The sequence below is a fragment of the Ranitomeya imitator genome, chromosome 7, assembly GCF_032444005.1.
Source record: "Ranitomeya imitator isolate aRanImi1 chromosome 7, aRanImi1.pri, whole genome shotgun sequence".
Classification (NCBI taxonomy): domain Eukaryota; kingdom Metazoa; phylum Chordata; class Amphibia; order Anura; family Dendrobatidae; genus Ranitomeya; species Ranitomeya imitator.
The window spans coordinates 40,774,208-40,787,943 of NC_091288.1; the positions used below are offsets into that span (position 1 = coordinate 40,774,208).

Consider the following 13,736-nt stretch of genomic DNA (forward strand, 5'->3'; position numbering starts at 1 on the left):
AACCGAATATCATTATCTTTATAAAGGATATACATTCCCCATAGACATAAATTAACTTTTCTACAGTTAAAGATCTGCATTTGCTCTATATAGAACATACATATTACGGTAGATAAATGATTGTTCCTTCATAATCAATGCAATGTTTCCTTATTGATCTCCATACAAATAAGGTTATGTTCACACCTTGCAGATTTGTTGCAACTGTTTCATACATCCGAATGTGGTTTACAAAGAAAATCTATGCACGTGGCACAGAAACTGTCCCATTCACATGCGTCAAACGGATTTCCTGCAACAAATCTTCCATATATGAACAGCTGTAGCTTAATTTTATGTTGACTTCCCTGGATACGCACTATGACTTTAAAGAGAATAGCATTCAAAAATGTTATCATATCATCGCAAGAGTTTTACAAAGTTATCTTCCCCCTAGTAACAACCAAAATCTACAGTTGTTTCTTTCAATCTGTGACAGCTGCAGGAGCCATACCTCTTTCCAAATTGGCCAACGTGAATTCCATATTGTAAGAGCCTGTACCTATATTTAGCTGGTAGGCTTAAATTGCAGAGAGTTAAAGCTTGGCACAGTTCATAGATCAGTCCTTTTACTGCTTGACTTGGGAGCTGACAACAGCTAAGGCCTTCTTCTTTCTCCCTCGAACCCCCTGCTCTTCAAAAAAAAAAAGATGGATCCCAGCCGGGAACTAAAAGAAGAACTTCGGCTTTATCAATCTACTCTTCTCCAGGATGGACTGAAGGAACTTCTAGATGAAAATAAGTTTGTTGATTGCTTCCTAAAAGCTGGAGACAAAAGTATACCTTGTCACAGGCTGATCCTTGCATCCTGTAGTCCTTACTTCCGGGAGTTCTTCTTGTCTGATGAAAGCGAAGAGAAGAAAAAGAATATGGAGCTGGACAATGTTGACCCAACAGTGATGGAAGCCATTCTTAAGTACCTATACTCTGCCGATATTGACCTTAACGATGGCAATGTCCAGGATATTTTTGCGTTGGCCAGTCGTTTCCAGATCCCATCCGTCTTCACCGTATGTGTCACCTATCTCCAGAGACGCCTCTCGCCTACTAATTGTTTGGCTATCTTCAGGTTAGGTCTCCTTCTGGACTGTCCACGTCTTGCAGTCACTGCGCGGGACTATGTGTCTGATCGATTTGGTCAGATATGTAATGAAGAGGACTTTCTGCAGCTTGCTCCACATGAATTGATAGCCGTTATTTCTAGCGATAGTTTGAATGTCGAAAAAGAAGAAATTGTTTTTGAGGCCGTGATGAAATGGGTGAGGACGGATAAAGAGAACAAAGTGAAAAGCCTGGCCGAGGTCTTCGACTGCCTTCGATTTCGTCTTATGACCGAAAAATATTTCAAAGATCGTGTAGAAAAGGAGGAGCTGCTTAAAGGAGATCCTGAAATCCAGAAAAAGATTAAGGTTATTAAAGATGCCTTTGGAGGCAAACTGCCCGAACCAACCAAAGAGGCAGTAGATGGTGATGTTGGGGATGAAGACTTACTTCCTGGATATCTCAATGACATTCCTAGACACGGCATGTTTATCAAAGATCTTATCATAATGGTCAGTGACGCGGCGACAGTGGCCTATGATCCTCTAGAAAATGAATGCTACTTGGTAGCTCTATCTGAGCAAATTCCAAGAAATCATTCCAGTATCGTCACCAAATCCAAGCAAGTGTACGTCATTGGTGGCCTGTATGTGGATGAAGAAAGTAAGGATAATCCTTTACAGTCCTACTTCTTCCAGGTACGTGGAATTGATGTGACTATCTTGTGTTTACTAGCATTTAAAACTTTTCATTTTGTGGGTTTACCCATTTTAATTCTTGTCCATCATAGTTTATGGAATAAACACAAGATACATGAGTTTTAATCATACTAGATTGCAGAGATAATTTAAGGAAGTTGGTCAAGGAGGATCAATCATTGGTGGTTCAACTGCGGGGACCGTCACCGGTCCTGAGATTGGGGTCCTGTATTATCCCTCCTGTGTGAATGGAGCAATGGCCATGCATTAAGACAACTTTTCCATTTATTGTCTATGAGACTCACAGACATGGCTGAGCAATGTACTCAGTAATCACTCATCAGTCCCATAGATAGTGAATGCAATGATGGTGAGCATGCAAGTCCATTTCTTCATTCAAATGCGTAGACCCCAAAAACCCATTCTCAAGATCAGTGGGGGTCCCCTTGTTCACACCCCAAACACTAAGGCACCTAGGGGCTGAGTCATTAAGACTAGCAATTAAGTTATGTATCCCTAAACATGCTGCTTATTGATTTAGGCGCAACTGTTAATCGTCACTCACAGGGACTGGAGTACACTTCTAGATTAAGTTACGCTGTCATAACTTATCAGGATTGGCATAGCTGACCGAAACTGGTGTGTAAATGCCAAATATTGCAATATTTTTGTGCCAGAATTTTGCGATAAACACCTTAAAGAATCAGCCCCCTAGCATCTTTCTGGTGGACAGTTGATGTAGTGGGACAGCACCTTTAAAGTAAATATTTACCTTTTAACTCTATATTTTTGGATTAAACATGCTATGTTGATTAATATCCCAATATATATTTAGCGCTGTCTCTGGTTATTTTTTCTGATACAAAGCTCCAAATTCCGTTTCAGAAAGCAAACAAAGTGCCTCCCATGATACATCCATGTGCTGTCTGTGCCAATCATGGATGTGCAAATTCGGCCCCAGCTGGTAAAATAATTCCACTGAAAAATGACGAATCCACTGACCAAAAAAAATAAACTTTATAGGCAGATTTTTTTTTAAAGATTTTTGGCACATGGTTATTTACTTTCCATAGGCAGATGGATGAGGGTCTTTATAGACAGACTATTAGGGTATGTGCACTCGTTGCGGATTCTCTGCGGATCCGCAGCGTTTTTTGAGGTGCAGAAACGCTGCAGATCCGCAATTGATTTACAGTACAATGTGAATCAATGAGAAAAAAAAATTGTTGTGCACACTTTGCGGAAAATCTGCTGTGGAAACGCTGCGGTAAGGTCCTGGTAAGCAGGAATTAAACTATATAGTACGAGGAGGTTCACTTCATGCATTATCCCATGTGGTCAGTCTACATAATCGATCATCCTTGAAGTGGAGTTTTGGCTTCTAATGACCAGTTTGAAGTTTTCTTTGCATTTATTCATTCCCGCTGCAGAAGTCTGAGAACAAGACGTTATAAGGTGTTTATAGATGACATGGTCCATCATTGTGTGTGTGACATTAGATGATGGTCAGAGGTTCTTAACCATCTCCGGGATACAGAGGAGAGGTCAGAATGCAGCCAAACAATGGGAAAAGCAATGGAGCACGTCATAAAAACACAATTCAGTTATGTTCTTTTACCCATGTACATGAAAAGCTTATAACTAAGAGCATCTTTAATGGTTGTTCTTGTTTCCATTCATCAGGAGCGCTCTTTTGCCTCGCGGCTTTCTGCTGGCCGGGGATGGTGCTCTCCTGATTGATTGACAGTTCGGAATGACATCATCGTTGCGCTTCTGGTCCAGACTGTGTGCTCTCTGATGCTGTGAGCAGAGGTAACGTTGCCTCTGCAGCACCAGAAGAGCTGGCCGGATCCAGCAATCTACACAGCTTCAGAGCAGCGCTTATAAGCTCCATTACAAAAAGCTTGTAAACGCTGTGCTCCTTGCTTAGGAGACTGGCCACCACTAATAGACTGCAGTAGTGGTTGGTAACTATGGCAATGAGCTATGAACAAAATTAAAATTCCCTCTGTTCATGAGCACACAGAGCATTTTTAATAAGTAAATTGCAAAGTTACTTTCTGGGCTATCTGTTTTACATTGGTAACTATGGGCAAATAACTATGTACCACATTTACTGCTAGTAAATCTTCCCACGGATAAATTTTGTGAGCACTGACCCTCCTCTTAGGGAATATGTCAGCAGGTTTTTGGTATGCAATCTGACAGCAGCATGATGTAGTGGCAGAGACCCTGATTCCAGCGATGTATCACTTAGTTTACTGGATGCTACAGTTGTGATATAATCTCTGTTTTCTCTGCTGCGGATGTAGCAGAGCCCTGTATAACCCTGCCCATGCCACTGATTGGTAGCTTTCTGTGTGCATAGGCAGAAAGCTGCCAATCAGTGGTGGGGGCAAGGTTGTGCCAGACGACACGAGACAACTATTTCTGTAGTGATAGTCTCCTGCTGATAAAACACTGATTGTATTGAAACAGTAAACCACAGCCTAGTAAGTGACACATCACTGGAATCAGGCTCTCTGCCCCTACATCATGCTGCTCTCAAACTGTATAGGAAAAGCCTAGTTACAGATTCTGGTGGCGTCTTATTAGCTATGGCTCAAGGAAGAAAAAATAAGCTAATTAGAAGAAAGCAAATCTGACAAGTGCCATCTATTATAGAGTGGAGTGTTGTGAGATAGTTTCTTCTTCTAAAGAGAGCAAATATGCAAACGACTACATAAGTACATATGTCCCATTGATGTAATATACAGGTTTCTAGCTTTCCTTTTCTTCTGTATTGCAGCTGGACAGCATTGGTGGGGAATGGATCGGACTGCCGCCACTACCATCGGCCAGGTGTCTATTTGGCCTTGGTGAAGCCGACAACTGTATCTATGCCATTGCTGGCAAAGACCTACAGTCCGAAGAGTCACTTGATACAGTGTTTTCGTTTGATGTGAAGTATGTTGTATATAGTTACCAAGCCCCTTACTATTTGGCGCTTTACCTCTGAAATATTAGTAAGTTTCTTTATACCTTTTCAGATTAGTGGCTTGGAAGGAGGCAAAGAAACTTCCCATCAAGGTTTATGGGCATTCTGTAGTATCACATAATGGACTGATGTACTGTTTGGGAGGAAAAACAGATGACAAGTAAGTGTACGGTACGATGGACTACCCCAGTCCAAGATGACGTGAAGATGACGATAGAACTTGCCAACTTTTTGGGTTGTCTATCGACATGTTATTGGATGTTCATGCCTTCTTTTTAGAGCCAAGGCCTTCAAGACCATTTTTTCCCCAAGTAGTTTAGGTGGCACATGAGAGATTTATCAACTCATCGGGGAATCTTGGAGAGCTCCCCTTCTTCCAGGAGCCTCAACATGTTTTGGGAGAGTTGTCAATTATACACATACTATAAAATAAGGTGCTTTCTACTCCCAAGAATTTTGACAAAAGTTTCCTTTGAGACCTTTGAAGGTTTTTAAGATGCACTTATTATAGTGTTGGCATCAAATCCTATAGACTCTAATCACCAAGCACCATCTTGGCCCATTTAATAATAAGAATAATCTTTATTTTTATATAGCGCTAACATATTCCGCAGCGCTTTACAGTTAGCACACATTATCATCGCTGTCCCCGACGGGCTCACAATCTACATTCCCTATCTGTATGTCTTTGGAATGTGGGAGGAAACCGGAGAACCCGGAGGAAACCCACGCAAACATGGAGAGAACATGCAAACTCTTTGCCGATGTTGTCCTTGGTGGGGTTTGAACCCAGGACTCCTGTGCTGCAAGGCTGTAGTGCTAACCACTGCGCCACCGTCATAGAAAGGTCCATGAACCTGAGATTTGTTTTTCATGTTTCAGGAAATGTACTGGAAGATTGTTTGCGTTCAACCCCAAGAAAGGGGAATGGAAAGACCTTCCTCCAATGAAAACCGCTCGCTCCATGTTTGGCGTCGCCGTCCATAAAGACAAGATCTACGTCGCTGGTGGTGTCACAGAAGAAGGACTGACCGCAGTAGTGGAAGCCTATGATATTCCCACCAACAAGTGAGTAATGGAGACAGATGCTCCTTCTTTTCCTACCTATCTCAATAATTCTCAGATACGACTATCAGGACACCCAGGGTTATTTATACCAGAGCATGAAACCTCAAATATAAATCTACATTAGAAAACGCCCTTTGAGAGCATTATAGAGCCAGAGCTGAAGGTGCCCATACACATGAGAGCAAAGTCCATCCCATATTGATGGCACTCTTGGACAGGTAATAGGTGAAAGATGGATCTGGCATGTTTTATTTCAGCACCCAATCCATTTGTTTTCAGGGAAGATAAGCCATCATCGGAGATGCCTGGCTGCAGCTTACTCCCCTCTACCCATTCAGAACACATGTACATTCGGCCGAACTGAGCGGGCATGTGTATAAGGGGTCAGGAGAAATAGTTTTCACCTAAACATGTGTTCAACCAAGTTATTAAAGATGTACAGCCTATTTAATGGGAACATGTCGGCAACTGATTAATACTGCCCAAACCACAGGTAGCGCGAATCCGAGCATGGTAAGGCCTTCTCCGTTGTTGCAGCCATGTATGTTTCACTCTTAAATGCTGCAGTGTTTCAGTATTTCATAGCTAGGGATGTGATTAGGATGACGAGTCCAAGAGACTTGTTACCGGTGACTTCTCCCCACTCCACTCGATATGCATATTGTTAGACAGTGAGAAGCTGTCAGGAGCTTGCCTTTTGGACGAGGCATACCCAGCCGCCGTTTTAAAGTACTGTACATTGGAATATGGATCCAATAACAGAGATGGCCTCTGAATCCTGCTGCTCGTGGTTCAGTAGCACTTGTTCCCTTTAAAGGCTCATAAGGGTATGTACACCCAACGTCCTTTTCAGGCGAATTCTGTGTGGAACCTGCCTAAAAAATACTCAATAAACAACTTGCCGTGCTAATTTAGTCTTTTTCCGCTTCTTTTAACTACTTCATTCTTTGAAAGCTCAAAGAACTGACCGGTCCTTTCTTCTGGTGGCTTCTGTTTTTGAAAGCCACTCACTAGTTTAAAAAAAAAAGTTGGCAGAAGAAATGACAACGAAGACAATTCAGAAAAAACTCGGTCAACATTTTCCCGGAAGTGTCTTCATATGGCAAAAAACTAATTAGGTCTATGAGATGCCGTGTACACACACTGTACCCTAAAGCTATGTGCACATGGAGTGTTTTTACTGAATTTTTTGACAAGTTTTGAGATTTGAAGGCGATATGGAGGATTTCCACTCAGTTCCTTCTCCGAAACCTTTTTTTTTTTTTTTTTAAAAACCCTATGTGTGAACATAGCCTAACAAAGAACAACTTTCTGTAGCCATGTGTGAAAAGTCAGACCTGCAGCAGCGTTTATCTGGAACGTTGACTGGTAAGACATATAATGGATATAAAACTTCACAGAACATCCTGAAGATGAAGCCAAGCCGAGAGATAAGTGATGAGCGGCTACGAAAGAAAAAGGGTCACAGTCATGTAATAGCCTTCCGGGCACATTTATATGAGCGACATCCTACAGAAATCCCAAGAAGGAATCTAATCCTGACCATTCCCACGTCTAAGCATCCATGAAACCCTTGGCTTTACGGGCGTGAGATTTGTAGACAAAACACAACACTCTCACCGGGGACTGGTGGAAAAATGAATTCCATATAACGGAATATTCCATCAAACATGGCACATAGAAACTTCTACCAGTCCTTGAATAATTATTTTCTTATTGCCCACAAGTCTGCACGGTTTCCATACGGACTACGAGTGCAGGCTTTTCTGCCGATCCATCAAGTGACCGATCGCTTTATTTTTCACTTTGTCTTTTTTTTCTTCTTCAGATGGGAAGCAATATCAGAATTCCCACAGGAAAGAAGCTCCATAAACTTGGTCACTTCAGCGGGATCTCTGTATGCAATCGGGGGATTTGCAATGGTTCAGCTGGAATCAAAAGAATTTGCACCTTCAGAGGTCACAGATATATGGAAGTAAGTAGAGCCAACTTCAAAGTGAAAAACACATCTATAAAAAGCAGGCGTTATCATATTTATGGACCACTGTAAATGCTGCAAATGTCGGAAAGTTGGGGGATTCCAACTGTCAAGCCCCATTTATTAAGAAGATGTAGATGAGGGGGGATAGTGCCAGGGGCTGCATCTGGGCAAAGACTGGACAGAGCGGTTGTAACACGTGTGTATGGCTCTCTCCATGAAAGTCTATGGAAACTGACAATCATAGTACAACATGCTTTTTGAAATATTGGGTTTTAGAATATGAGAAACATAAGACAATGTATATAAGGTATAGTACGGCTAGGACTACACGGTGTAACTCCATCCGAAAAAAACAATCTTACCAAAGAGCAAAACTCTAGAGACGTGCCATCTTCTGTATTTTAGCGTATTTTTGCTACATTTCTGGTCTGGCACATGTACACACTGCACATGCATGGGGGCAATTTTGGTGAAATTGTGATTTCTTTTAAAACTGTATGATATTCAGCGCTGATTCTTTATAGTGTGATGCTTCTCAATCCTGTGATTTGTTGCAGAAATTAGGCCAATCCATTTTATACATGTGAATAAGGCTGTTCTGAGTATGTGCATGGATTTCTGCACATTTCTTTCATGCAGATGAATAAAACTATGGGCAGCTGCACATGACTGTATTTTCCAAGTGCGATCCGGCAAAACATTGCATCGTTTTCGTACCAAGATTATTCTATGGGGCCGTGCACATATCCGATTTTTTTCCTGGGACCAAAATGGTCCAAGGAAAAAAATGCAGCATAACTGAGTTGGATCCAATTATTGGATTGCATTCGGCCATGCAAGTATGGTTATGATTAATACTTGGTTACCAATTTTTTTTTTTAGCATAATTGTCAAAAAGTTGTGTTGTCCTTCTGTGACTGTAGGGGTCCATATGACTGGTTTGGGGGATCATTCATACAAGCAATCTAACATTACTTGCCTAATTATACAATGAGATGTCCATTTTTCACTTTTTTTTCGAAGCCTGCACAGAAATTGGCTTTTGTTGCTTTTTTTTGTTTTTTTTTTCCGGATATGCACATTTTTGGTGTGTATTTTACCCATTCATCTCAACGGAAACCTTAAATCTGCAGGTAAAATTGCTGACCGCTCATCGTTTTGTCACATTTTTGGGGTGTTTCCACAACCAAAACCTGCACAAATACCTATGAATACGTGTGGAAAATATGCAGATGCAGAAGCCGACACGTAAAATCTGCACCAAACACACAAAGTGTGAACCTACTCTAAACTAAAGAGCTTAGCTTCATGTCATGTAGGGTAATCTGTGTTACAATGTGCACAAATACTGCTTATGGCCATAGGACGGTCAGGTGGGCTGTACGTTGTAAAGCCCCCATTCACATTAGGCCAACGTCAGGTGAACCTGCTGGTATCAACAGGCACTATGTGGGGCCTCCTGACAGAATATGTTGGTGAAGATAAGGATCCGGCTTGTCCAATTTAGGACTGCTGACCCTTCTGTTTTCGATAACATAAGCCACTGCCAAAGGAAAATGACAGCGGCTCTTTCATACAGAACTCAGAGTGAGTGCTCCTAGGTATGGAGGAGTCGGGAGTGATGAGCGAATGTGTTATCCGCCATGCTCGGGTGCTAATCGAGTGTCTTCAGCGTGCTCGAATAACGTGCGAGTCCCCGCGCCTGCATGTCTCACGGCTGTTCGAAAGGCACAACATATGGAGGGATTCCCTAACAAATAGGCAATCCCTGCATGTGTTACGGCTGCCTAACAGATGCGAGACATGCAGTCGCAGGGACTCGAACCTATTTTTCGAGCACGCTGAAGACACTCGGATAACACCTTATCCAGGCACGTTCGCTCATCACTAGTAGCCACCATTTGTCCGACAACCAACCACTATGAGGAAGCCCCTTAACACATTGTCCATCCAAATTAAATGTCTGTGTCCCGTGTTCCTCCAGGTTTGAAGACGACAAGAAGGAATGGAGTGGGATGCTGAAGGAAATACGATACGCCTCTGGAGCCACCTGTCTTGACTCTCGCCTTAATCTTTTTAAGCTGACAAAGCTGTAAGAATAGAATCTGGTCTATGACGAAACCATCGATTAACGTACTACAAGATTTTTGTTCAATACTAATTGTTTAAAATTAAAGGTTGTACATACATTTATAGTTAAATTAATAAAGTTTTGGAAATCAGATAATCCTGTTCTCATATTTTGCGTATTCACACGCTTCCTATGTATTAAAAAGCTACGCCCTCATCCAGACATCCGTTTTTCACGTACATGTTCTATCCTTACCTTCACGGATATAACAATCGCCCATTATAATCTATGGGGCTGCTCACATGTCTGTGTTGTTTTGCGGACCATGAGTTTGGCAAAAAATCACGGGTACATTAATGTTATCGATCTGAGTCTCGGATCACAGTTAGGCCGGCTTCACACTTGCGAGTTTTACGGACGTAAGAGTGCAGAAACTACGTCCGTAAAACTCGCAAAAAATACGGCACAATTATTCTCTATGCCCCTGCTCCTATCTGCCGTATTTTACGGCTTTCTACGGCCGTACAAAATCGCAGCATGCTGCGTTTGTCACCGTACTGCGCAAGAAATACGCCAATGAAAGTCTATGGAAGCGTGAAAAATACGGATTACACACGGACAAGCAGTGTGACTTGCGAGAAATACGCAGCGCTGTTAGAGAGAAAAGCCGGCAATTCAGTGCGGTGTACAGTAAAAATCACACTGACAGCTTACAGTCCAATAGGTAAAATAAATGTGTACACATAGAATAGGTATATATATATATATATGTCAGCGAGACACATATATGTATATATATTAATATTTATTCCAGCGCTATACAGCTTGAAAGCCGGTAATTCAATTACCGGCTTTTTCTTTCTCCTTCCTAAACCCGACATGATTTGAGACATGGTTTACATACAGTAAACCAGGTCTTCTCTCCATTTTTTTTGCAGATTCCACACTACTAATGTCAGTAGTGTGTATCTGCAAAATTTGGCCGTTCTAGCTCATAAAATAAAGGGTTAAATGGCGAAAAAAATTGGCGTGGGCTCCCGCGCAATTTTCTCCGCCAGAGTAGTAAAGCCAGTGACTGAGGGCAGATATTAATAGCCTGGAGAGGGTCCACGGTTCTTGGCCCCCCCCCCCCCCTGGCTAAAAATATCTGCCCCCAGCCACCCCAGAAAAGGCACATCTGGAAGATGCGCCTATTCTGGCACTTGGCCACTCTCTTCCCATTCCCGTGTAGCGGTGGGATATGGGGTAATGAAGGGTTAATGCCACCTTGCTATTGTAAGGTGACATTAAGCCTAATTAATAATGGAGAGGCGTCAATTATGACACCTATCCATTATTAATCCAATTGTAGTAAAGGGTTAAATAAAACACAAACACATTATTTAAAATTATTTTAATGAAATAAAAACAATGGTTGTTGGAGTATTTTATTCTACGCCCAATCCAGTCACTGAAGACCCTCGTTCTGAAAGTAAAAAAACATAATAAACCAACGATATGCTTACCCTCCGCAGATCTGTAACGTCCAACGATGTAAATCCTTCTGAAGGGGTTAAAACATTTTGCAGCAAGGAGTTCTGCTACTCTATATTTAGCCTCATTCCCCGGGGTTTTGCAGCGAGGAGCAGCCTGCATTAGCGGAACTCCTTGCTGCAAAATGTTTTAACCCCTTCAGAAGGATTTACATCGTTGGACGTTACAGATCTGCGGAGGGTAAGGATATTGTTGGTTTATTATGTTTTTTTACTTTCAGAACGAGGGTCTTCAGTGACTGGATTGAGCGTAGAATAAAATACTCCAACAACCATTGTTTTTATTTCATTAAAATAATTTTAAATAATGTGTTTGTGTTTTATTTAACCCTTTACTACAATTGGATTAATAATGGATAGGTGTCATAATTGACGCCTCTCCATTATTAATTAGGCTTAATGTCACCTTACAATAGCAAGGTGGCATTAACCCTTCATTACCCCATATCCCACCGCTACAGGGGAATGGGAAGAGAGTGGCCAAGTGCCAGAATAGGCGCATCTTCCAGATGTGCCTTTTCTGGGGTGGCTGGGGGCAGATATTTTTAGCCAGGGGGGGGGGCCAATAACCATGGACCCTCTCCAGGCTATTAATATCTGCCCTCAGTCACTGGCTTTACTACTCTGGCGGAGAAAATTGCGCGGGAGCCCACGCCAATTTTTTCCGCCATTTAACCCTTTATTTTAAGAGCTAGAACGGCCAAATTTTGCAGATACAAACTACTGACATTAGTAGTGTGGAATCTGCAAAAAAAATGGAGAGAAGACATGGTTTACTGTATGTAAACCATGTCTCAAATCATGTCGGGTTTTAGGAAGGAGAAAGAAAAAGCCGGTAATTGAATTACCGGCTTTCAAGCTGTATAGCGCTGGAAAAAATATTAATATATATACATATATGTGTCTACTGACATATATATATACAGTGGGGCAAAAAAGTATTTAGTCAGTCAGCAATAGTGCAAGTTCCACCACTTAAAAAGATGAGAGGCGTCTGTAATTTACATCATAGGTAGACCTCAACTATGGGAGACAAACTGAGAAAAAAAAATCCAGAAAATCACATTGTCTGTTTTTTTAACATTTTATTTGCATATTATGGTGGAAAATAAGTATTTGGTCAGAAACAAACAATCAAGATTTCTGGCTCTCACAGACATGTAACTTCTTCTTTAAGAGTCTCCTCTTTCCTCCACTCATTACCTGTAGTAATGGCACCTGTTTAAACTTGTTATCAGTATAAAAAGACACTTGTGCACACCCTCAAACAGTCTGACTCCAAACTCCACTATGATGAAGACCAAAGAGCTGTCAAAGGACACCAGAAACAAAATTGTAGCCCTGCACCAGGCTGGGAAGACTGAATCTGCAATAGCCAACCAGCTTGGAGTGAAGAAATCAACAGTGGGAGCAATAATTAGAAAATGGAAGACATACAAGACCACTGATAATCTCCCTCGATCTGGGGCTCCACGCAAAATCCCACCCCGTGGGGTCAGAATGATCACAAGAACAGTGAGCAAAAATCCCAAAACCACGCGGGGGGACCTAGTGAATGAACTGCAGAGAGCTGGGACCAATGTAACAAGGCCTACCATAAGTAACACACTGCGCCACCATGGACTCAGATCCTGCAGTGCCAGACGTGTCCCACTGCTTAAGCCAGTACATGTCCGGGCCCGTCTGAAGTTTGCTAGAGAGCATTTGGATGATCCAGAGGAGTTTTGGGAGAATGTCCTATGGTCTGATGAAACCAAACTGGAACTGTTTGGTAGAAACACAACTTGTCGTGTTTGGAGGAAAAAGAATACTGAGTTGCATCCATCAAACACCATACCTACTGTAAAGCATGGTGGTGGAAACATCATGCTTTGGGGCTGTTTCTCTGCAAAGGGGCCAGGACGACTGATCCGGTACATGAAAGAATGAATGGGGCCATGTATCGTGAGATTTTGAGTGCAAACCTCCTTCCATCAGCAAGGGCATTGAAGATGAAACATGGCTGGGTCTTTCAACATGACAATGATCCAAAGCACACCGCCAGGGCAACGAAGGAGTGGCTTCGTAAGAAGCATTTCAAGGTCCTGGAGTGGCCTAGCCAGTCTCCAGATCTCAACCCTATAGAAAACCTTTGGAGGGAGTTGAAAGTCCGTGTTGCCAAGCGAAAAGCCAAAAACATCACTGCTCTAGAGGAGATCTGCATGGAGGAATGGGCCAACATACCAACAACAGTGTGTGGCAACCTTGTGAAGACTTACAGAAAACGTTTGACCTCTGTCACTGCCATCAAAGGATATATTACAAAGTATTGAGATGAAATTTTGTTTCT

The 13,736-nt window shown here is 42.1% G+C and overlaps 1 protein-coding gene across 1 annotated transcript; it reads left to right on the plus strand.

Annotated features, from left to right (window-relative positions):
- Positions 1–604: 604 nt before the first annotated feature.
- KLHL41 (kelch like family member 41) lies at positions 605–10,025 on the plus strand. The gene is made up of 6 exons (XM_069733092.1): positions 605–1,778; positions 4,567–4,724; positions 4,808–4,915; positions 5,638–5,823; positions 7,652–7,798; positions 9,789–10,025. The coding sequence occupies exons 1-6, from the start codon at positions 690–692 to the stop codon at positions 9,898–9,900; spliced, it is 1,800 nt and encodes a 599-aa protein (XP_069589193.1). The 5' UTR covers positions 605–689; the 3' UTR covers positions 9,901–10,025.
- Positions 10,026–13,736: the final 3,711 nt, after the last annotated feature.

Bases quoted from the DNA above. Each gene is read 5' to 3' on its own strand.
- KLHL41 (XM_069733092.1), top strand. From the start codon at position 690: ATGGATCCCAGCCGGGAACTAAAAGAAGAACTTCGGCTTTATCAATCT. The intron at 1,779-4,566 runs GTACGTGGAATT...TCTGTATTGCAG, and splicing joins TACAGTCCTACTTCTTCCAG to CTGGACAGCATTGGTGGGGA. The intron at 4,916-5,637 runs GTAAGTGTACGG...TTCATGTTTCAG, and splicing joins GGAGGAAAAACAGATGACAA to GAAATGTACTGGAAGATTGT.